The sequence below is a fragment of the Trichechus manatus genome, unplaced genomic scaffold, assembly GCF_000243295.1.
Source record: "Trichechus manatus latirostris isolate Lorelei unplaced genomic scaffold, TriManLat1.0 scaffold00009, whole genome shotgun sequence".
Taxonomy (NCBI): Eukaryota; Metazoa; Chordata; class Mammalia; order Sirenia; family Trichechidae; genus Trichechus; species Trichechus manatus.
The window spans coordinates 33,314,292-33,340,387 of record NW_004443945.1 but is presented as its reverse complement, the minus strand read 5'-3'; the positions used below and the strand labels follow the sequence as shown (position 1 = coordinate 33,340,387).

At 36.4% G+C, this 26,096-nt stretch overlaps 1 protein-coding gene across 6 annotated transcripts in view; it reads left to right on the top strand.

Moving 5' to 3' along the window:
- Positions 1 to 26,096, top strand: part of WWP1 (WW domain containing E3 ubiquitin protein ligase 1) — a 144,929-nt gene that overhangs the window by 72,019 nt on the left and 46,814 nt on the right. For all 6 annotated transcript variants that reach the window (XM_023726105.1, XM_023726106.1, XM_023726108.1 and 3 more), the window contains 4 exons: positions 10,932 to 11,069; positions 11,158 to 11,224; positions 15,013 to 15,200; positions 23,186 to 23,522. In XM_023726105.1, the coding sequence (XP_023581873.1) occupies positions 10,932 to 11,069; positions 11,158 to 11,224; positions 15,013 to 15,200; positions 23,186 to 23,522 (730 nt within the window). The remainder of the gene's footprint in view (positions 1 to 10,931; positions 11,070 to 11,157; positions 11,225 to 15,012; positions 15,201 to 23,185; positions 23,523 to 26,096) is intronic.

Here is a 26,096-nt window from a genome sequence, read left to right as displayed (position 1 = left end):
CAATGGCAACTTGGTTTGGTTTTTATTCTTAAATGCCATGGAAAATTTACAAAAGTGTATAACATTCTAGACCATAAATCAAGTCTCAGATTTTAAAAATTCATGTCATAGGGACAGTCTCTGACCTCAATTTTGAAATCCCAGCATATTTTAAAAAAGATATTTTAGTACTTTTGAATAACACGAGTCAAAGAAGATTGTAACAGAAATTTTAAAATACTTAAAACTCAATAATAAAATAACTTACAACTTTTAAGATTTAGCAAAATTGGTACTTAAAGGGAAATGTATAGCCATGTAATTTTGTATAAGAAAGAATGAAAATACTCGAGTTAATCATCCAATTAAGAAGTTAGAAAAATAACAGAATAAATCTCCAAACAGTAGAATGAAAATTACAGAGATTAAAAATAAATTTTAAAAAATGTCAAGAAAGAGCATCAGTAAACACAAAAGTTGTTTATTTGAAAATATCAGTGAAGAGTATTCAGGAAGCATCACAAATAAATGATATTAGGACTAAAGTGGAGGCCATAACTACAGATGCAGCAGCAGGTAAAAGGATAATAGAATATGAAAGATCTTATGCTCTAAAATTGAAAACACATGGAATGCACAAATCCCTTTAAAAAAAAAACCTTCCAGAATGGAATCAAGAAGAAATGGAAAGACTGAGTAGTACTATAACTATTAAGAAAATTCAATCAGTAGTTAAATCTTCCTGTAAAAAAACAAGAAGGAAAAAAAAAAAAAAACCATGCCAGGTAGTTTTACAGACTAGTTCTTCTAAATTTTCAGGAAAGATATCATTCCAACCTTTACAACCCTTTGAAAGAATAGAAAAGAAAAAGAAAATTCCCCAGTACCATGAAGTGGATATTATCTTGATGTCAAAACCTCACAAGGAGAATATGAAAATGAAAATTATAGGCTATTCTCATGAACATTATTAGTAAACTGAATTCAACAGCGTTTAAGAAAGATAATATACATAACGAAGTTGAGTTTTTCCCAAGGTTTCAGGGGTGATTTAAACATCAGGAAGTCTCTCATTGTGATTCATAACATTAACAATTAAAGGAGCAATAAAATTCAACACTCATTCATGATAAAGATTAGTGGCAAAGTGGGATAAAAAGTAATTTATGCAACCTGTTATCTACTAGAAACTGATATTTTGAATTACTTACCAAAAGCTATAACTGACACAATTTTTTAAAGAAAGTATTAGGTTTATTTTCTTTGAAATCAAGAACAAAGAAGAATGCCCAGAATCATTTCTATTCATAATTGTACTGGAGCCCATTCAGAAAAACAAGATAAAAAATTAAAGGCAGGGATTAGAAAGGAAGAAAAAGAGCTGACATACACTAACGCTGTCATTGTTTGTATGGAACACAGAAAACTATAAACATAAATTATTTTTAAAAATAGGAGATGTTAGCTACCTATAAGGTCTTCATGAAGCCCTGGTGGCGCAGTGGTTAAGAGCTTGGCTGCTAACCAAAAGGTCAGCAGTTTGAATCCACCAGCCACCCTTGGAAACCCTGTGGAGTAGTTCTACTCTATCCTATAGGGTTGCTATGAATTGGAATCGACTCGGTGGCAACAGGTTTAGGTTTGAATTTTTTTTTTCCCGTAGTGAATTTCTGTGTTCTGGAAACAAACACAAAATGTGTTTTTTTGTTTTTGTTGTTTTTTCTGTGTGTTTTGTCTTTAATTCAGTGTTTATAGTAGCAACAATTTATAAATAACCTGGCAGCTAAATCTAACAAAAGGATATAAGATCTGTATTTAGAAAACTTGACTGAATCACAGTAAAAAAACACCTGGCTTAAAAGATAATCTGTGTTCTTGAATAAGAAAACTCAATATCCTAAGAATGTCAGTTCTCCTTAATTGATTTATAGTCAGTGAAATTGTACTCAAAATCCCAAAAAGAATTTTGATGGATCTTAAGAAATACATTTTGAAATTTATATGCAAGTGCAAAGGACCAAGGAGAGTAAAACAAAACAAACAAAAAAACCAATTGCCATCAAGTTGATTCCAACTCATAGCGACCCTATAGGACAGAGTAGAACTACCCCATACAGTTTCCAAGGAATGCCTGGTGGATTCGAAGTGCTGACCTTTTGGTTAGCAGCCGTAGCTCTTAACCACTACGCCACCAGGGTTTCCAAAAGAGAGTAGAGATTTTGTAATAGCAAAAACTAGACACAAACATCCCTCAGTAGGTGACTATTTAAATTAACTGTGGTGTGTCCACACAACAAAGTACTATAAGAAGGACTGAGGAAGGGAGCCAACATGGCGCTATAGACAGAAGCACCATGCTGTCCCTCCACAGCAAAGACCTGAAAAAGTAAAACAGAGACAAATGTCAATCCTGGAACCCTAAGCATCCAATGAAGAGATAGAGAACTTATCCAAGCACCAAGTGGAATAAGAAACTGGCAGAGAACAGAGAACAAGGAGAGATACATGCAGAGGTCCCCTATCAGCTCACACAGCACAGATTCACCATCTAGGACTCCTGTCGGAGATCAGCAGACAGAGTACAGGAAAGCAGCTTCACAGAGCTCCCAGCAGAAGAAAGAGTACCTGGTAACCAGCGGTATTTGCTTCCCCACCCATCCCCTATCACCACATCCCCTCCATACCCCCGCTCAGCCTCCTCTGCTTCCCACCAGCTTCAGTATCTTGGCTGGGAGTCACCAGCTTCGGCCCCGTGCTGCTGGGATTCGACCTACCCACACTGGTCAGCTCCCTGAATGCCATATGTTTGTCACTGGTGTTGCTTTTTTCCGCTTCTTTTGGTTTCTTCCATGCCTCTCACAACCTCCCCCTCCTTTCTCTCAAACACCTGGTTCCGTGTACCATCTTTGCTTCTTCTTGAAAGGCTATAAAGCGCAGCTCGACTGGGGAACTGCATTCCCGGCCTGTGCTGCCATGGTATCCCTTGGGATTCTTTTGGTTTGGTTTGGTTTGGTTTTGTTTCCTTTGTTTTGTTTTGTTTGTTTGTTTTCTTTTTCTCTTCTTAGCTTGAGTGCCCCTTATAGCCAGGCTGTACTACGCAGCTTGGGAGCCATTTCCCTGGTCTGCGCAGCTGTACCAGTGAGATCCCTGAGCGCATTTCTTTTTTCTTTTTTCCTTTTTGTCTTTCTTCATTTATCAGTTTCTGATCTCTATAATTACCTTCTTTTCCTGTCTACTGAATTCCCGGTGCTGTCATGCCCTAGAGCAACACAAGCATGGCCTAGTGGAATCTGCCCTGCACTGATTCCTGGCCCACCTTTTCAGTCCTCATACGTGCCACAAACAACCAATCCCAGTGTCTCCCCTTCAGCTGGACCTGCCTGCTACACCATAGCTGAGCGACTCTCCCTGCCCATTGGAGAAGGAGGTGAAAAGTATCATGTCCACAGACGAGGAAACAACAATGAATGCACAGCCTGCCTGCTCAGACATAACCAAATAAAACCAGAAAAGCAGGATGAAACAAATCTACAATCAGTAAATGAAGAAAATAACTACTGAATGTCCGAAAGCAAACAATATCAAAACATATTAAAAAAACAGGACAGGGTGGTTCCAGTAGGCATCCAAAATAAAACACCAAATGACTTTCGAGTAGAAGAAGAGGCACTACAGCTACCTGATAGGGAATTCAAATCTAATATTCAGAGCTAGCCAAGAGTTGAAGCAAAAAGCAGAAAAAATGAGGAAAAAATAGACAAATTCATGGAAAAGACAGACAAATTTATGAAAAATACAGACAAAATAATGGAAGAATTCAGGAACATAATACAGGAACAAAATGCCAAAATGAATTCACAACTAAAAATCATACAAAAACAACAATTAGAAATCCAAAAGTTAAACAACTAGATTTCAGAAATGGACAGTGGCATAGAAGAGCTGAGGAGCAGGTTTGAAATAATGGCAGACGTGATCAGCGAAATTGAAGACAAACACTTGGACACAGCTCTGTTTAAGGAAAAATCAGAAAAAAGAATGAAGACAAATGAAGAAACCCTGATAATTATGTGGGATACAATCAAAAACAAAAATTAACAAGTGATTGGAGTTCAGAATAGGGGGAGAAAATGGAAAACACAGAGAGGTTCATTGAAGAATTACTGACACAAAACTTCCGTAATATCATGAAAAGCTGACCATCCAAGAAGCTCAACAAATCCCGTATAGGATAGACCCCAAAAGAAAATCACCGAGGCATATCATAATCACACTCGCTAAAACTAAAGAAAAGAATCCTGAGAGCAGCTTGAGAAAAACAAAAAGTCACATACAGCAGAGAAACAATAAGACTAAGCTCTGATTATTTGGCAGAAACCATGCAGGCAAGAAGGCAATGGGATGACATGTATAAAATGTTGAAAGAAAAAATACTGACAACAAAGAATAGTATCATCTGCAAAACTCTCATTCAGATATGATGGTGAAATTAGGAGATTGCCAGATAAACAGAAATTAAGGAAATATGTGAAAACCAAACGAAATTTACAAGAATTATTAAAGGGAGTCTTTCAGGTTGACAACAGACAACATCAGATGACAGCCTGAATCTAGGATGCAAGATTGTACCAGCCGGATACCAACCTAGGAAATTAACTCTCAAGGACTATCCAAAACCAAAAGAATCGCAACGGGAACCAGAGAGGATAATCTGTAAGTGACAACAACGTCTGAACAATAAAAGAGGGAATAAACAGTGTAGGTATAGAACCTTCTAATGGAGAGGAAGGCAAGGAGATACCAAGTAATAATAGACTGGTTCAAACCTAGGAAGATAAGGATAAATTTCTGCATAACCACAAAGAACATTAACAAACCTACTCATCAAAATAACGTAGAAAAACAAAAAGTCTCAGTAAAAACAAAATCTTAAAAAACGAAATGACAAAAAATCCACAAACAAAAGGAATTCAGCAGAGGAGAGTAAGAGAAACAAAACAACAGTCAGCACCACAAAAAACACTACAAAATGACAATAAACTCACACCTATCAGTAATTACACTGAACATAAATGGCCTAAATACACCCATACAGAGACAGAGAGTGACAGAATGGATACATAAACAGGATCCATCAGTATGCTGTCTATAAGAGACACACCTTAGAAACAAAGACGTAAATTTATTAAAAATCAAGGGATGGGAAAAAATATATCAAGCAAACAGCTACCACAAAAGAGCAGGAGTGGCAGTACTAATGTCAGATAAAATAGACTTTAAAACAAAATTCACCATAAAAGACAAAGAAGGGCACTATATAATGATTAAAGGGACAGTCCATCATGAAGACATAACCATTATAAACACCTACGCATCCAATGACAGGGCTCCAAAATACGTAAAGCAAACTCTAACAGCGCTGAAAACAGAAAGTGAGAGTTCCACAGTAATAGTACGAAACTTCAACACACCACTCTTGGTAAATGACAGAACATCTAGAAAAACTCAGCAAAGATACAGAAGACTTAAATGTCACAATTAGCCAACTTGACCTCATAGACATATATAGAACAGTCCACCCAGCAGCTGTAAAGTACACATTGTTTTCCAACACATATGGAACATTCTCCAGAATAGACCTCATCTTAGGCCACAGAGGAACCCTCAAGAAAATCCGAAACACTTAGATAATACAGAGTATCTTCTCTGATCACAATGCCATCAAGGTAGAAATTAACAACAGAAGAGCAAGGAGAAAAAAATCAATTACATGGAAACTGAATAACACCCTGCTTAAAAACCACTGAGTATTAGAAGAAGTCAGAGATGGAATAAAAAAATTCTTAGAGTCAAGGTCAGTTGGCTAAACAAAGTTTATTAAGAAAATGTTCTGCATCTCACTTTGGTGAGTGGTGTCTGGGGTGTTAAAAGCTAGCGAGCGGCCATTTAAGATGCATCAATTTGTCCCAACCCACCTGGAGCAAAGGAGAATGAAGAACACCAAAGACACAAGGAAAATATTAGCCCATTGGACAGAAAGGGCCACATAAACCTGACAGTCCATCAGCCTGAGACCAGAAGTAGATGGTGCCCAGTTACCACCAATGACAACCTTGACAGGGAACACAGCAGAAAGTCCTTGATGGAGCAGGAGAAATATGGGGTGCAGAACTCAAATTCTAGTAAAAAGACCTGACTTAATGCTTTGAGATTGGAGGGACCCTGGAAGACATGACCTCCAGACTCTCTGTTAGCCCAAAACTAAAACCATTCCCGAGGCTAACTCTTCCGACAAAGGTTAGACTGGACTATGGGACATAAAATGCTACTCATGAAGAGTGTGGTTCTTAGCTCCAGTAGGTACATGAAACTAAATGGGCAGCTCCTATCCAGATACGAGATGAGAAGGCGGAGAGGGTCAGGAGGTGGTTGAAGGGCACAGGAAGTCTGGGGTGGAAAGGAGGAATTGGCTGTCACAGTATAGGAAGAGCAACTAGGGTCACATAATAATGTGTGTATAAATTTTTGTATGAGAAACTAACTTGAATTGTAAACTTTCACTTAAAGCACAATTTTAAAAAAAGGAAAAAAAATTCCTAGAATCAAACAAGAATGAAAATACATCATATCAAAACCTTTGAGATACAGCAAAGGCAGTCCTCAGAGGACAATTTATGCTGATAGATGGACACATCAAAAAAGAAGAAAGGGACAGAATCAAAACATTAGCTACACAACTTGAACAAATAGAATGAAAACAGCAAAAAAAAAAAAAGCCCACAGCCACCAGAAGAAAAGAAATAATAAAGATCAGAATAGGAATAAATGAAACAGATTATAGAGAAACAGTATAAAGAATTAACAAAACCAAAAGATGTTTCTTTGAAAGAATCAGCAAAATCTACAAACCACTGGCCAAACTGACAAATGAAAAACAGGAGAGGACCCAAATAACCCATATAAGAAAGAAAATAGAGGACATTACAACAGACCCAACTGAAATAAAAAGGATCATAACAGCGTATTAAGAAAAACTATGCTCCAACAAATTTGAAAACTTAGAGGAAATGGACAAATTTTTAGAAACACACTACCTACCCCAACTAACACAAAATGATGTTGAAAATCTGAACAGACCCATAACGAGAGAATAGATGGAAAAGGTAATAAAAAAGCTTCCAACAACCACAACAAAAAAGCCTCGGTCCAGATGGCTTCACTGCAGAATTTTACCAAACATTCAGAGAAGAGCTTACACTAGGACTACTCAAAACTATTTCAGAACATAGAAAAGGAAGCGACACTTCAGAATTCATTCTATGAAGCCAGCATATCCCTGATATCAAAACTAGGCAAAGACACCACAAAAAAGAAAAATTAAAGACCAGTATTTCTCATGAATATAGATGTAAACATTCTCAACAAAATTCTAGCCAATATAATTCAGCATCATATCAAAAAAATAATACAGCATGACCAAATAGGATTTATTCAAGGTATGCAAGGCTGGTTCAGCATTAGAAAATCAATCAACATAATCCGCCACATAAATAAAAGGAAAGAAAAGAATCACATGATCATCTCAGTCAGTGCAGAAAAGGCATTCGACAAAGTCCAACACCCATTCCTGATAAAAACTCTGTATAAAATAGGCATAGAAGGGAAATTTCTGAACATAATAAAGAGCATGTATGCAAAACCAACAGCCAACATCATTTTGATAGAGGGAGGCTGAAAACATTCCTCTTGAGAATAGGCACAAGACGAGGATGCCCTTTATCACCACTACTATTTAATATTGTGCTGGAAGTCCTAGCTAGAGCAGTAAGGCAAGAAAAAGAAATAAAGGGCACCCAAATTGGTAATGAAGAAGTTAAACTGTCCCTGTTTGCAGACAATACAATACTATACATAGAAGACCCTAAAGACACCATGAGAAAACTATTAGAACTAATAGATTCAGCAGAGTTTTAGGATACAAGACAAATATACAAAAATCAGTTGGATTCCCATACACCAATAAAGAGAACAATGAAAAATTAATCAGGAAAGAAATACCATTTATAATAGCCCCTAAAAAAATAAAATGTTTAGGAATAAATTTAACCAGGGATGTACAAGACGTATACAAAGAAAATTACAGAACACTACTGCAAGAAACCAAAAGAGATCTACATAAATAGAAAAACATATCATGCTCATGGATAGTTAGACTCAACCTCATGAAAATAACAATTCTACCCAAAGCGATTTACAAATACAATGCAATCCCGATCCAAATACCAACAACATTCTTTAAAGAGATGGAAAAACTAATCCTTAACTTTATGTGAAAAGGGAAGACGCCCTGGATAAGTTAAGCACTATTGAAGAAGAAGAAGAAAGTAGGAAGACTCGCACTACCTGACTTCAGAACCTACTATACAGCTGTGGTAGTCAAAACAGCTTGGTACTGGTACAATGACAGATACATTGACCAATGGAACAGAATTGAGAACCCAGATGTAAATCCATCCACCCGTGGTCTCCTGATCTTCAGCAAGGTCCCAGAATCCATCAAATGGGGAAAAGACAGTCTTTTTAACAAACAGTGCTGGCAAAACTGGGTGTCCATCTCCAAAAAAATACAGCAAGACCCATACCTCACACCATGTACAAAAACTAATTCAGAATGGATCAAAGACCTAAATATAAAGCCAAAAACTATAAAGTTCATAGAAGAAAAAATAAGGTCAATGCTGGAGGCCCTAATACAAGGCATTAACAGGATACAAACCATAACATACAACAGACAAACTCCAGAAGATAAGCTAGATAACTGGGATCTTCAAAAAATTAAACACTTACACTTATCAAAAGATTTCACCAAAAGAGTAAAAAGAGAACCTACAGACTGGAAAAAAAAGTTTGGCCATTACAATTAGACAAAGATCTAATCTATAAAATCTGCAAGCAAATCGAACACCTCTATAACAAAAGGTCAAATGATCCAATTAAAAAATGGGCAAAGGAAATGAACAGACTCTTCACCAGAGAAGACACTCACACAGCCAACAGACACATGAGGAATTGCTCACGATCACTAGCCATTAGAGAAATGCAAATCAGAACAACAATGAGATACCATCTCACCCCAGCACTACTGGCATGAATCACAAAAACCGAAAATAACAAATGTTGGAGAGGCTGTGGGGAGATTGGAACTCTTAGGCACTGCTGGTGAGAACGCAAATTGATACAACCATTTTGGAAAATGATATGGCGCTTCCTTAGAAAGCTAGAAATAGAAATACCATATGATCCAGCAATTCCACAATTAGGACCAGATCTTAGAAAAATAAGAGTTGTCACATGAATAGACATATGCACAGCCATGTTCATTACAGCATTGTTCACAATAGGAAAAAAGATGGAAATAACCTAGATCCCTTTAACAGATGAATGGATAAACAAACTATGGTACATACACACAATGGAGTATTACCCAGCAATGAAGAACAATGATGAATCTGGGAAGCATCTCATAACATGGATGGAATCTGGAGGGCATTATTCTGAGTGAAATAAATCAATCACAAACAAATATCGTATGAGACCACTACTGTATAAACTCATGAAAAAGTTTACACACAAGAAGAAACAATCTTTGTTGGTTACAAGGAATGGGAGGGATGGGGATGGAAAAACACTAAATAGACAATAGATCAGTGGTAACTCTGGTGAAGGGTAAGACAGTACACAATACTGGGGAAGCCAGCACAACTTGTACAAGGAAAGGTCATGGAAGCTCCATAGACACATCCAAACTCCCTGAGGGACTGAATTGCTGGCTGGAGGGCTGTGGGGACCGTGGTCTTGGGGACCATCTAGCTCAATTGGCATAACATAGTTTATAAAGAAAATGTTCTACTTTCTACCTTGGTGAGTAGCGCCTGCGATCTTAAAAGCCTGTGAGTGGTCATCTAAGATACTCGACTGATCTCACCCCTTCGGGAGCTAGGGAGAATGAAGAACACTAAGGATATAAGGGAAAGATAAGTCCGAAGGGCTAATGGACCACATCTACCATGGCCTCCACCAGACTGAGTCTGTACGAGTAGATGGTGCCTGGCTACCACCCCTGACTGCTCTGACAAGGATCACAATAGAGGGGCCTGGACAGAGGTGGAGAAAAATGTAAAACAGAATTCTAACTCACAAAAGACCAGACTTACTGGCCTGACAGAGACCTGAGAAACCCCAAGGGTATGGTCCCTCGACACCGTTTTAGCTCAGTAATGAAGTTATTCCTGGGTTTCAGCATTCAGCCAAAGATTAGAAAGGCCCGTAAAACAAACGAGACTAAAGGGGCACAACAGCCCAGGGACAAGGACTAGAAGCCAGGAGGGGACAGGAAAGGTCTTATAAGGGAACCCGAGGTCGAGAAGGGAAAATGTTGACATGTTGTGGAGTTGTTAACCAATGCCATAAAATAATATGTGTACTAACTGTTGAATGAGAAACTAGTTTATTCTGTAAACCTTCATCTAAAGTACAATAAAAACAAATGACAAAAGAAAAATTACCTATAATTCACCATTTAAAAAAAAAAAGGGACTGAGGAAAATCTTTATAACTGATATGACTTCATGATCAGGATATATTAAGTTAAAAATGTAGTATGCTGAAGTGTCATAGTATGGTATTATCTAGATTACTTATATATTCTGTGAGTTTATACTGTGCAAAGGAGTAATTAAAGATGATATTGAAAGAGTGTGGGGAGCATATTTAACTGGCTGTGAAAGAGGGTAATCCTGGAGTATAGAAGGGCTACAGATAAAAATGCAGATAATTTCTTCCAAATATAACTGTCAAGTACTGAATTATAGTAATTGTTAAAACATAATTTTTATTTCTAAATGTACTTCTGTATGTGGCCACAGCTTTTAAATTAGGATTTTTTTTCCTAGTGGAAAGAGTGAAAGAACAATTAAAACTTTCGTTGGAAAACAAGAATGGTATAGTGCAAACTGGTGAATTGACAGTTGTACTTGATGGATTGGTGGTTGAGCAAGAAAATCTAGCAAACTGCAGCTCGTCTCCAACCAGTAAGCTAACTTTATGTGTTTTTAAAATTCAAGGGAAAAAAGTCAGTGGGAAGTATGTAAAAACCTAGTGTATTTTTTTCTTGTTCAGTAGAAATACAGCAAAATGGTGATGCCTTACATGAAAATGGAGAGCCTTCAGCAAGGACAGCTATAAGGTAGAAACATTTATTTTAGTATTTGTGGCAACATGATGTAACATTTTCCATATTTGAAGTTTTTAACTTTCATTTTTGTTTAGAATTTGCCACTGAATTTAAAAGTTTATACCTAAATATGTCATTTGACTGAATTCTTGTGAAAATAGTTTTTTTTTTAAACAACAGCTTTATTGATACATAATACACATACCATAAAATTCGCCCTTTTAAAGAGTACATTTCTGTGCTTTTTAGTATATTCGGACTTATACAAGCACAGTCACTGTCTATTTTCAGAATATTCTCATCACCCCCATAAAGAAACTCCATACCCATGAGCAGTCCCTTTCCATTCTTCCTTCTTCCCAGCTCCTGGCAACGACAAACCTACTTTCTGTGGCTGTTTTTTGCCTGTTATAGCCATTTCACATAAATGGAATCGTTGGATATGTGACCTTTTGTGACTGACTGTTTTTAATTAACATTATGTTTTCAAGGTTCATCCATGTTGTAGCGTGTATCAAGTGCCTCATTCTTTTTTTATTGGAAAATGGCTTATTAAAATCTCCAGGCATATTTTATTGATAAAATCCTAGAGAGAATCAGATACTGTGGAAGAATAGTTATCTTATTGTTGCCTGAATTGGCAGCTTCTTTCAGATCACTAGAAGATAGATTCTCCACGGATTGTGGTCTTCCCTCAAAAATCATCCTGCCATTTTCAAAAACTCCCTGGCATTCAATTTCATAGGAGCTCTGTTTGAAATATTTAAATTGGAATAAAAGCATTTAATAGCATTTAATAGTTCAAATATAAGGGAATTAACCAAACCCACTGCTGTCGAGTCGGTTCTGACTCATTGCAACCCTATAGGACAGAGTAGAACTGCCCCATAGGGCTTCCAAGCTGTAAATCTTTACAAACTGCCACATCTTTCTCCCATGTAGCTGTCGGTGGGTTCAAACTGCTGACATTTCAGTTAGCAGCCAACCGCTTTGACCACTATGCCACCAGGCTTCCTTATAATGGATTAGCACCTGGAAATATTAAAAAATATATATTTCTGTAAAATTAACATTTTTGCATTCGAAAAAGCACTTTGATATGTGATAAAGCATGGCCTTTATTAATTTACGGAGCTAGTAATACCATTCTTCTAAATCGCCATTGAATGAGTCTCATCAAAGAACAAATAAGTTTGTCTTCTGAATATTTATTTGGCTTAAATAAATATATTTAGTATTCATATTATAACTTATATTGAGAAAATTAAGCATCAAAAGAGTACAATTAGATCAAAAAGTATTAGTGTTTCTATGTATGTTTATATAGTTTTTGAAATAGAGTTTCGATGCATAAAGGAACTTGAGTCACGTGTTTATTATGTTGTAACACATCTTGAATGAAAGAGTAGTTCTGTAGCACCAGAAGAACTTCTGATAGGTTCTTTTACCTGAACTCCTGGATCCCTGACTCCCACTGGGTGGGTGGGAGAGGTGTACAACCAGAATCACCTGGGGAGCTTTTTTCAGACTTTACCTGCCCGTATTTCTGCACGTATCTTATTCCAAATATCTAAGTGATGGGAGGGGAGGGTGGCATTCATTTGTTCATTCAGCAAATAGTTATTGAGTGCTTGATTGGTGCCGTGTGGTGCAGTGGTTAAGAGTGACGGCTGCTAACCAAAAGCTCGACAATTTGAATCCACCAGCTGCTCCTTGGAAACCCTGTGGGGCAGTTGTGCTCTGTCCTGTAGGGTCATTAGGAATTGTGATCGACTCGATGGCAGTAGGTTGTGGTTTGGTACCAGACACTAGTCCAAGCTCTGGGAATACCTTCCCTGTTTCCATGATATTTACATTCTGATGGGATAAAGGTAGATGTAAACAAGTGGAGAAACAAATAAGCTAGTCAGAGATAGCAATAAGAACTATAGAATCAACTAATGGACCACAGCTACCAAGGCCTCCACCAGACTGAGTCCAGTACAGCTAGATGGTGCCTGACTACCACCACTGACTGCTCTGACCAGGATCACAACAGAGTGTTCTGGACAGAGCTGGAGAAGGATGTAGAACAAAATTCTAACTCAAAAAAAAAGACCAGATTTACTGGCCTAAAGGAGACTGGAGAAACTCTGAGAGTATGGCCCCCAGACGCCCTTTTAGCTCAGTGGTGAAGTCATTTCCAAGGTTCACCGTTCAGCCGGCGAGTGGACAGCCACATAAAACCAAATGGGACTAATGATGCACAGCAGTCCAGGGACAAGGGCCAGAAGGCAGAAGGGGACAGGAAAGCTGGTGATAGGGAACCCAAGATTGTGTAAGGAATAGTGTTGATGCGTTGTGAGGTTGTTAACCATTTTTCATAGGGCAACATGCGTACTAACTGTTAAATGAGAAACTATTTTGTTCTGTAGGCCTTCATCTAAAATGAGAATAGCAGCACAATTGGAAGAGCGTAGTCGATGTCACTGAATGTGTACATAGAAATTTTTGAAATGGTGTATCTTTGGCTATGTATATTGTCACCAAAAGAAAAGTTCAAGAAGGGAGAGGGTTGACATGTTGTGGGGTTGTTAACCAATGTCATAAAACAATATGTGTACTACTGTTTCATGAGAAACTATTTGTTCTGTAAGCCTTCACCTGAAGTACAATTAAAAAAAAAAAAAAAGAACTATAGAATCATTGAAACAAGACAAGGTGACAGGAATAGAAAGGAGCCTGTTTTAAAGAGAGATGTCAGGGAGTCATCACTTAGGAAGTGCCATTTGAGCTAACATAAAAAAGCCAGGAGTGAATCATCCATGCAGAGTTTTGCAGGAAGAGCATTCCAGGCAGAGGAAATAACAAGTGCAGAATCGTGAGTTTATTTGCAGTTAATTTACGCTCTGTAAGTTCTTCTAACTCTAGAGTATAATATTTAATCTTTTCTGATCATTTTGTCATTGTAACTTCATTGCCTGGTATACAACAGTTTGTAATAAACATTTGAAAACTTCTCAGCATTTTTTTTGTATTCAGTAAAATTGACATAGTAAGGAGCTTGTAAGGAGATAGATCAGGCTGCTCTGTGGAGAACAGATAGTGTGGCAAGAGTGGAAGCAGAGAGATCAGTTAGGAAATTATTAGAGTCCCGTGTATTTTGGAAAAACTGTTGTGGTGACTTACATGATTATTGCCTGACTCCCCATTCACTGCCAGTAAGATTTAGAATGTTTGATTTTATAATTGTAGTTTTTATTTGGTTTTTTGTTTTTTTTTTGTGGTTATTTATACACTAAATTCTTCTAACTCTATTAGATATAATATTTAGCTTTTTCTGATCATCACATACTGATAATTTCAGTGCCTAGCATATAATAATTGGTAATTAATATTTGAAGACTTTTTCAGCATATTTTTCAGTATTTGTTAAAATTACAATACTTATGTTTGGAATTGGTTATTATAAGTTTCATAAGCATTGCTTTTTGAAACTACTTTTAGAGCATTTAAAGATTAATATTCTTAAACTTAAATATTTAAAATATACAATTTGAACATTAATTTGAGGGAGTGAGTTAATTTTGACCAACTATATGTCTTATTATTTATTTTATCTAGCAGCGTAGATGCACTTAGAATTGAAAGTGATTTAAACTTTAATGTGATAAAAGCTTGCCATATTTTTGTTCATTATTCTCTATACCTAGTACTTTGCTTGACTATTAAGAACTTGGTAAATATTTCTTGAACTATTCTGGTGAAACATTGTTTAATTGTACTTAACTGATTGAAGTAAGGCATCTTTTTTTTTAAAGGTTGGCTGTTGAAGGTACTAATGGAATAGATAATCATGTACCTACAAGCACTGTAGTCCAAAACTCACACTGTTCATATGTAGTTAATGGAGACAACAATACATCTTCATCTCTGTCTCGGGTTGCTGCCAGACCCAAAAATACACCAGCTCCAAAACCACACACATCTGAGCCTGCCAGTGACACTGGTAAGCATGGCTATTTATGACATGTTGTTTAAATGAAAGGCTAATTAAGGTTTATGTGTATACCTACACTTCTCTTTTTGTTCGATCTTTCTTCATTTTCTGTTCTGTGATAAAAATTTTAAAATTAAAATCCTGAAGTTTTTTTCTAATAATTTGAATTTCTCTAGATTATTTAGAAAGATATTCCAAAATGTATTAGTTTGGAGTCACAACACATTTCCTATATAAGTGCTTATATGATACCTAGATTCGCAGGCTTTGTGCCACAAAATATACTATTTAATTCATGATATAAAATATATTTCCAAAAGAACTTTAATGAATTCATTGATTTATTAGTAACAGTTAGTAATGAATACTTCCTTTAACCTGTGTTTCAATATTACAGTTTTTTTCTTGTTATGTAACTTAAGAAAAATGATACTTGTAGTTTTTATATTTTTCAAAAGTAAGCTTTATTCTATTACAGAAGGAATATTTAAAGATGATTTCCTCTATAACCCTATCAGTGGACTCAGCTGTAAAATCAATAAGTTCTTTTTTGTCTGATTATATATTAACTCAGATGAGTCTCCTGAAACTCAAACATCTTAGCACTTGCTTAAGATTAACATATTTTTACACAAATAGCGCACACCTTCTACGTTTGTTTGCCAACCGTGCCCTCCCCCGTCAGGTATTTTCATAAGTGCAGCTATGCCAGATTTTTTTTACCAGTTGATGTAAAAAAAAATATTAGCATAACTTGCTTGTGAAAATACCCTTTGGGGGCGCTGCGGTTGGCAAACAAACGTAGAAGACGTGCGTTATTTGTGTAAAAATACAGCGCTAATATGTGTTGAAGCTGGAATTGGAATCCTGGTCTTTTGATTCCAGAGTCTGTGTTCTTTCTTGTTTGTCTGTTTATGGGAAAGTATTTAAAAATAGATGTAAAGAAGCAATTCAGTAATGACATTTACAGGTAAGACTTAATTGTATATTTATACCCAAGGATGGGAGGATATTTACCAAGAATTACCCTGAGAGTTTTTGTAAACACGGTAACTGACATGTATGACTAGTATTTTTTGTTTGTTTTCTTTAATATGTTTATTATATGCTACCCTTTTAAAAAAAAAAAGAATGGATTTAAAGATGGTTTCCAAAGTACCTATAATAAGTTGAACTTTTTAGACATAAATTTAGGGTAGCTGGAAAAGAAAGGGAAGATAAATAGATATAACCAGGATGAAATTAGTGAGTAAAATGCATTTTTTTCCCTGAGTCTAGTCTACTTTCTAATGAAAACATGTGACTCTGAGATTTCTATTAGCAAAGCAGAAAAGGAAACATTATCTTATTCACAATTGTCTCTAAGTTAAGAGCAGACTAGTTAAAACAGTTGCTATTTCTAATACTTAAGTTTTTATGGATCTGTATGAAAAGACACAATATATGAACAGTTTCCTCAAAAATATGAGAGTAAATACAACAATGAGTTTCAGAAAACTCTATCTTACATCATTCTTCAGTGTAGCATAATGGCATAAAATCATAGTGCAAATCAGTTAAGTCATTCTGTAGGTGGGCGATGCAACACTTTGTAAATAATCAGCTTGCTCATGGTTTGGTTAATTGAAAAATTAAATTTTAAAGTTTTAAAAATATACTCTGATCCTGAGGTTCACCCTTCACCCAAAGATTAGGTAGACCCTTAAAACAAAACGAGACTAAAGGGGCACAACAGCCCAGGGACAAGGACTAGAAGGCAGGAGGGGACAGGAAAACTGGTAATAGGGAACCCAAGATCAAGAAAGAGTGTTGACGTGTCATGGGGTTGGTAACCAGTGTCGCAAAACAATATGTGTACTAATTGTTTAATGAAAAGCTAGTTTGCTCTGTAAACTTTCATCTAAAGTACAATAATAAAAAAGTAAAAATATACTCTGAGGAAGTACCTATAGGAAAAACAAATAATTTACTCTTTTAAAAAATTGATCAACACATAGAAAAATAGTTTGTCTGAGAACCAGAGTTCTCACAATAAAGAGGGAATGCAATGCTTTTTAGCCTAGAAAGGTTTTTTTTAAATTGTTGTTGTCGTTTTGAATTTTTATTTTTTTGTTGTTGTTGAGAATATACACAGCAAGACATAAACCAATTCAACAGTTTCTACATGTACAATTCAGTGACACTATATTACATTCTTTGAGTTGTACAACCATTCTCACCCTCATTTTCTGAGTTGTTCTTCGCCCATTAACATAAACTCACTGCCCCCTAAGGTTCCTATCTAATCTCTTGAGCTGCTGTTGTCAGTGTGATCCCATATAGATAGTTCTTAAAAGAGCATAATGCTCAAGGCAGACATTTTTTATAAGTTAAGCTAAACAGTTGTTTGGTTTTAAGATGATTTCAGGGGATATTTTTGCTTTAAAGATCATCTTAGGCCAGTGGTTTTGGGGGTTTATCCAGTCTCCGTGGCTCCAGAAAATCTGGATTCCACGAGAATTTGAAATTTTGTTAGCCTAGAAGAGTCTCCCTGTGCCCCCACTCCCCCCACCCCCCAATTAAAGGGCATCCTTGTCTTGTTCCTGTTCTGAAGGGGAATGTTTTCAGCCTCTCTCCATTAAGAATGATTTTGGCTGTTGGTCTTGTATAGATGCTGTTTTTATGCGGAGGAATTTCTCTTCTATACCTATTTTATTGAGAGTTTTTATCAGGAATCGGTGTTGGACTTTGTTGAATGCCTTTTCTGCATCGATTATCATGTGATTCTTTTCTTTCCTTTTATTTATGTGAAGGATTACGTTGATTGATTTTCTAATGTTGAACCATCCTTGCATACCTGGTATGAATTCCACTTGGTCATGGTGTATTAGTTTTTTTGATATGTTGCTGAATTCTGTTGGCTAGAATTTTGTTGAGAATTTTTGCATCTATATTAATGAGAGAGATTGGTCTGTAATTTTCTTTTTTTATGGTGTCTTTGGTTTGGGTATCAGGGTTATGCTGGCTTCATAGAATGAATTTGAAAGTATCTCTTCCTTTTCTATGTTCTGAAATAATTTGGGTAGTACTGGTATAAGCTCTTCTCTGAATGTTTGGTAGAATTCTCCAGTGAAGCCATCTGGGCCAGGGATTTTTGTTGTTGGGAGTTTTTTTTTTTTTTATTACCTTTTCCATCTCTTCTCTTTCTGGGTCTGTTCAGATTTTCAACATCAGTTTGTGTTAGTTTGGGTAGGTAGTGTGTTTCTACAAATTTGTCCATTTCCTGTAGGTTTTCAAATTTATTGGAGCATAGTTTTTCATAATACTCTGTTATGATCCTTTTTATTTCAGTTGGATCTGTTGTAGTGTTCCCCATTTCATTTCTTTTTTGGGTTATTTAGGTCCTTTCCTGTTTTTCTTTTGTCAGTTTGACCAATGGTTTGTCAATTTTGTTGATCCTTTCAAAGTACCAACTTTTGGTTTTGTTGGTTCTATTATTTTTCTATTCTCTATTTCATTTATTTCTGCTCTGATCTTTATTATTTCCTCTCTTCTGGTGGCTGTGGGCTTCTTTTGCTGTTCTCTTTCTGTTTGTTTGAGTTGTGTAGCTAATGTTCTGATTCTGTCTCTTCTTTTTTGATGTGTACATCTATTGCTGTAAATTGACCTCTGAGCAATGCCTTTGCTTTGTCCCAAGGGCTTTTGTGTGATGTGTTTTCATTCTCGTTTGATTCTGGAATTTTTTTATTCCATCTTTGATTTCTTCTATTACCCAGTGGTTTTTAAGCAGGGTGTTATTCAGTTTCCGTGCATTTTTTTTTTCTTGCTCTTCCTGTTATTAATTTCTACTTTGATGGCATTGTGATCAGAAAAGATACTTTGTATTATCTTAATGTTTTTGGATTTTATTTAAGGTTGCTTTGTGGCCTCCTAGAAAGGTTTTTATCAAATATTTACCTTAGCCACATCAAAAACAAGAAAAAAAGAAAAAGAACTAGTTTTCTACCCATAAAAAAAATTAAATTTTAAACACCTACTTCTTGTGAACTCTCCAAAGAGGTTGTAAATAATAATAATAATAATAATGCCCCTATGTGACCAAATAAATGAGTTGATTTGTCATATGGGATTGTCTTTATATTCATAAAGGTTGATCCGGTTCTATTCTTTCTGGCAGTAATTAGATAGCAGAGCCAATCATTTATTAAGTCCACTTCTAGTTCATGAAAAGTGTAATACTGAATGTTCGTTTCAGAAAGTCTTATACCACCATTATTTCATTCTTGTCGTCTCACTTCATTTAAAGTGTCTGAAATTTGGAGGGATAGCTCTTATTCCTAGAATATGTAGCTGTTTTAGTGATTGGTAAAAATACTCATTTACCACTAGTCATTGCATGTTTTAGCATTTAGACATACTCAGATGTTGATATAAAAACGAATTACTGAGGCACCCCTCATTGTAGAATCTCTTCTACAACGTCGTTGTGTGCCATGGACTCAATTCCAACTCATTGAGACCCTATAAGACAGAGTAGAACTGCCACGTAGGGTTTCCGAATCTGAAATCTTTATGAGAGCAGATCACCAGGTCTTTTCTCCCACGGAGTGGCTGGTGTGTTTGAACCTCTGACCTTTTGGTTAGCTGCAGAGCACTTTAACCATTGTGCCACCAGGACACTCTACAGCTTGTCACATACTTTATAGACTCTAGCCAGTGAGAATAAATTTACTTCCCACATGCCTCTCTTTTATCCTTGCTGGAAATTTCAAGGTGAAAATTATAACACACATAGGGGGAAATAGAAATGAAGACTCCGCCATAAGTAATTCCCATGACATTCAGAACAACTGTAAGGAAACCGAGGACAATCTGAATACTAATAATGATAATAGCCAACATTTGTGCTGTACATGTTCTAAACACTATAGACTGTTTACTGATTTAGATCTTAAAATTGCTCTTTGAAATGGGTACTAGTTTTCCCTTTTTTCTGTTGACAAAACTGATGCACAGAGAGGTCACAGCCAGGAGGTAGAAGAGCTTTCACTGACATCCATCCCTATGGCTCTTGACTGTGTGCACTTTGCTTTCCTATTCACTTTGATGTGTTTATTATAGTGTCTCAAAGTTGTTAACCTGTTCGTCTTTCATACTGTAATAGGCTTGAAATAGTATTTCCTCAACCAACTTAGTGATAATGCTTTCATCTTCTCTGATTATTGTTGGCGGCATCTGACAAAACTTTTCAACTGTATTCATTCCATTGGCTGACTTAAAAGACTTCCGGAACCTTCTCTGTTGGTAGCAACCACTTGACTGATGTCCTTGTATGATCTCCCATCTCTTATTAGGAGGATGAATCCAGGTACCTTTCAAGCAGTGGGGGATATCCCTTTCCCTTTATGGTGTTAACAAAATATTATTCCTCTTTCTAATTAAGGACTTTAAAGATTGGTTTTCCTTGTCGGACGTTAGAAGTTGCAGCAGTACTGGAGTTGTCCATATTCCCTGTATAACATATTACATGTCTTTAATCCCTTACTTATACTTTCAAAATTCTGAAATCTCTAAAACTTGAAGTGGTTTTTTTGTTTGTTTGATAAACTTATTTAATGGCAAAATGGCTAGAACTGACATGAGGCTATTTATAGTTTTCATTTATTACACTTAGTGTGAGTATACTTAAATTTTGCTGCAGAAATATTAATGTTAACATCAGAACCCACTCAGGTATTAGTATAATATACAACATATGTATAATAATTACATTTCTAAATTTTTAAAAGTTATGGATTCTGAAACCTGGCCCCAACAGGTTCAGATAAGGGATTATGGGCCAGTACTAAAGAGTTTAAAACAAGTGATTTCTTTTCACCAGAGACACAGTTGCGTAAGGGTTATTTTTTCTTTCTCTTCTTTTGAGTCTTGATTAATGGGACCCACTTGACATGTTTAGCGGCTAAATATTGGTAGTTATTTTAACCTAAAATGGGAGACAGTCAGGACGTAGTGAAAAGATTAGATTTGGTTTCTCACAGGACTGGGTTCAAATCAAGCTCTACCATTTATTAATTGTGTGACCTTGGACACATTTAACGTCGTCAAATTTTAGCTCCCTCATTTACAATAAGGATAATACCTTATTGGATTGTTTTGAAATTTAAATGAGATAATTGATCTAAAACATCTAGCATAGTCCTTGGACAACAAATCAATTGTGAGTGGGGGAAGAGCAATTTTTATGAACATATAACTATCAGTTTTCTTACCAAGAAAATGGTAATGATGCTGTTGTTCCTTTGAGTTTGATAGTTTGCTATAACAACTCATGGAAAATTCTATACTTACAGTTTTATTCTAGTAAAAAGGATACAAATGAAGAGATGCATAGGGCGAGGTCTGGAAAGATTTCCAAGGTGGAGCATCCATGTCCCTAAAAGGGCTACACAGACCTCCTATATGCATTGATGTCTTTCATCAACCAGGAAGCCCATGGAATTTCTTTGTCTAGAACCTTTATTGGAGCCTCATTATGTACATATGATTGATTGAATCATTTCCCCCTCCCTTGAGGTCAGCTGATAATCACATGGTGGGTCTTTCTATCATGGCCAGTCCCACCTGAGTCACCTCAGTAGCATAACCTGTCAGGTCTGATATGGAACCCTTACAGATAAAAGACACTTCAACCACTGGGGAAATTCCAGGGTTTTAGAGATTATCTCTCAGGAACCAAGGATAAAAACCAAATTCTTTGGTGAAGTTAACCCCACAATGGAGTGGTAGTGCAGATGGAAAGAAGGACTGAGAGTACTTGCTGTTAAATAAGATATGAGAGAGAAGTTTTTGCCTCGGACAACTGAATGGTGCTGTTTAATATTTAGTTTACTTTGTCTTTTCCTAACAGTTTGTTTCATGTGCTTTGTTTTAGTGTGCAGAAAGATTTATGTCTGTTTCTTGTTGGACTGGATTATACCATTACTCAAATATACCTCTTTTCTGTTTAATGCTATTTTGCTTTGAAAAAGACTACTGCTAATCCTTTCTTTTGTGGAAATTAATTTCCATACCATTGAAGAGTGAAAATTAAATGAGATAATGCATGTAAGTGAACATGATATAGGAGGCACCAGAATTTAGACTCTATGCACACTCTCTTTTGATTTCCCCATAGTATCTAACAGTGTTGAGTACAGAGTACTTCTGTAAATATTTTTTTGGAATTTGGTTGTTGATTTTTTTTCTCCCACAGCCATTCTCTTCACCATATTTGGTACAGAACTTGATTGAGTCTGCTTTTGTTCTTTTTCACAAACCGTTCCCTAAATAGCACCCTCTTCTCTCTTTCCACCATTTAAGTCTTTTTCTTTTTTAAAAAATCTACCTGAAGATTCCATAACTCATAATTATGTTTTCCTTCCACATTGCAATTAGATCTTTGATGTATAGTCTTCTAATAGGTTTTTATTCAATCTATTCTCCTTGCAGTTTTAATTTGACTCACTTTATAGCGATACATAGTCGAAATAGATTAATCACACTTAAATTGAAAGTGAAAATAGAGAAAATTATGTCACTGGGTCCCAGTTCTGGGCTATTTCTCAGTGTAGAATGGGTTCTTGGATTTTTTTTGCCATTCCCAATAATACTGTCTTAAGAATTAATATCACTGTATATTCCTTACTACTGGCAGAAGAATTCTTTAGATATTAGCTACCATTTGCCTGAGAAAAGAGAGATTGAAAGGGATCATTTTCAAGTTTTTATATAGCCCATGCAGACTTTCCCTTAGAATTGATAATTCAGAGGCAAAACATACATTATCCTAGTGTTGTTTTCTTTCTTTAAGTAACATTTTTATCATTTACATGGTATTTATTCCTCAAATGTGCGCAACTTGGAAATATAATTTGTCTTATTTTATAGGCTCTGAATAAGTATGATTGATTGATTAGTTAATTAATTTCTTTGTCATTACCTGATTAATCATCTTATGAACTTTCCCTTTGTAGTTAACGGAGAGTCATCCTCATCTGCACCAACTGATAATACATCTGCCACGGGGACTGCAGTAGTATCTGAAGAAACCACCTTGTCTTCAAATTGCACTAGTACTACTGTCGAAGATCCTTCAATTCAAGAAATACCGACTTCCTCAGAAAACAATGAATGTATTCCTTCTACCAGTGCAGCATTGGAATCAGAAGCCAGAAGTACATTAGACCTTGCCACCTCTAATTCAGGAAATAGTTCTGCTTTTGAAGCAGCCAAGATAAGACAGTCAGATGGGTGTGTAGAACCTATACAGCAACAGTCTGGAAATACCAACACAGAAACTTTGCCATCAGGGTATGTTAAATTTTTATTTTTTATTGTTTAATTTAGATTTAAGTAGCAATATTTTGATAAAATCTGACCATAAAATGTATGTATAAAATTTTTCCATAGTTCAGTAGTTTGAAATCTGAATTAGAATATGATTCATATAATTTGTCTACTACAAAAAGAAGCGCTTTTTGGAACTAAGAACGGTTGCTCATCTTGTTGAAGTGTGTGCAGTATGAAGGGAAAAGAGAAAAAAACCTGATGTTAACTTGTAAAACCCTCTCAGATTGAACAGTGGTTTATGTTTACTTTTAAATAAAAGTGACCATGACATTCTACATACTAATCTCGGTTCTCTAGCTTTTTTATGGTCTCCTCTCCAGGCCCCAAACTTGAGAATAAGTAGCCATCCTTTTGCTCGATAAATACAGGATGCTAGGGGAAAGTCGCATAACCCTCCTGATTGGCTTTATTACAAACTCAGTTGCTTTTTATTGCTGCTTAATAATTCTTAATCTTTTTAAAATTTCACACTGTTGTTATTCAACTCACCATGATTTTCTAGGAGTATTCTATACATGTATTCTATTTTGTCATCTCTCCCATATTTACTTATCAGCGTTTTTGTCTGTTTACCTGGCTGACCTTTGTTTACTTACTAATGATAAACCCATTGCCACCAAATGGATTCTGACTCATAGCGACCCTCTAGGACAGAGTAAAACTGCCCCTTAGGGTTTCCAAGCTGTTATCTTTACAGAAGCAAACTGCCACATCTTTCTCCCAACTACCTACCTTTCTGTTAACAACCGAGCACTTAACAACTGTGCCACCAGGACTCCTTCACTAATATTAATTAATGATTCATTGGCTAAGCCTTCAAGAAACTTATTTAGTGGTCCAGACTGTAAAGACATATATACACTATAATTTCAAAATGCTGTAATAAAAGTATAGAGAGTATACTGTGATAAAAGTGCTTTCCAATTCAACTCACAGCCATCAGAATGTCTACACTTAGCTGTCGAAACTGTACCTCTAGAGGTCTCTAATTACTCTATTGCCCTGATTTTCTCATCATAGTCACTGTGGCCAGACCCTCTTCCCACTTTCTGAACTGCCTGTTCTCAGTGCTTTAAACTTGCTCATGTGATTTTGTCCACTGCTTAGTTGTGTTTTCTGCTTTGGTCTTCTGCATGTGCTTCCCCTAGTAGATCTTGAACTCTCCCTTAACTTTAACTATTAAATCTGTATATCCAGGCCAGACCTTTCCCCTAAGCTTATTTTCAGCTGCTTATTAGAAATTCTTTGTTCTGTTTTCTCAAACATTTCAAACTTTTTGTCTCTCTCAAAAATCTCTCATTGTCCCTGGGTCTCCTGTCATTTAACGTAGTCATTTATCCTAGTTTCTCTTGTGTCAGCCACTGCACCTATGAAGCTGTTCTTATGTGAAGAACCTGATAGTCTAATGGGGGGTAAAGATAAGTAAAGAATTAGTGACTATGCAATACAATTAAAGCTGTGGGTTAGAGGTAAATTTAGGATGCTGTGGGAGGGAACATATGGGGGAGGCAGCAGAGTGGGGAAATAGGGGAAAGTGACCTGTGCTGTTGAGATCAAAGAATACTTTCTGGAAGAGATGACACTTAAGGTGGTAAGAGGTTTCATTTCAAGTAGAGCAAACTCTATGTTCAAATCTCTAGCAGTCATAAAAAAGAATAAGGTAATCTCAGGAAATAGTATTTTGTTACAGCTTAAATGAATAATTTCTTTTATAAGGATTATCACAAAGCTGGTTCCTATGAGGCAGAGGTTAAAGATGTCCCAAATATCTAACTTTTCCAAACTGCTGTACCACTCCATCATCTCTAACATCAACTACTCCCTCTCGCCTTAGTACTCTGCTTCCTATTTTTGGGTTCCCTGATCTGCTGCAACATCTGACAGAACTCACGAACCATATAAAGGAAATGGCTCATGCAGTTGTGGAGGCTGGCAAGTCCCAAATTCATGGGTCAGGCATTGACTTCTCCCTGGCCCTTAGGCTCTGCCCAAAGACACCCAGCTTTCTCTCTCTATGGTCCAGGAAGCCCACTGTGCTGTCTCTTGCTGGTCTCTGCCGCATATCTCTCCTTTGGTGGTGGTGGGCTGTCCTCTCTGCTCTGAAATTGGCTCTCTTTTAAGGCACTGACCAGTCCCCTCGCTGGGCCACAATTATCTTATTTGCACAGCCCCACCAATCACCTGTGTGGGAGTCACAAGACCATGGCTAGAAAGGCCACACACAAAAGTAATTAATCACATCACAAGGTTGAGTTCACATTTGAGGAAGCAAGGTATATAGTGCTGAAGAGTAAACAGTCCTGTGTAGATTTTTGTATGCCTGCTAAGAGTTTGGGAGTTTATCCTGAAAACCATGGGTAAACATTCAAAAATTTTAAGCAGAGGAGTGACAATCATATTTGTGTTTTATTAAGATCATTCTGGCTGTGATATAGACAGACTGATTGGTGGTTAAAGAGACAATTTAGGATAGCAGCCAGGCTGTTTTATAAATGAGAGAAGCAGGCATTCCAAATCAAAATGATGAGTACAAAG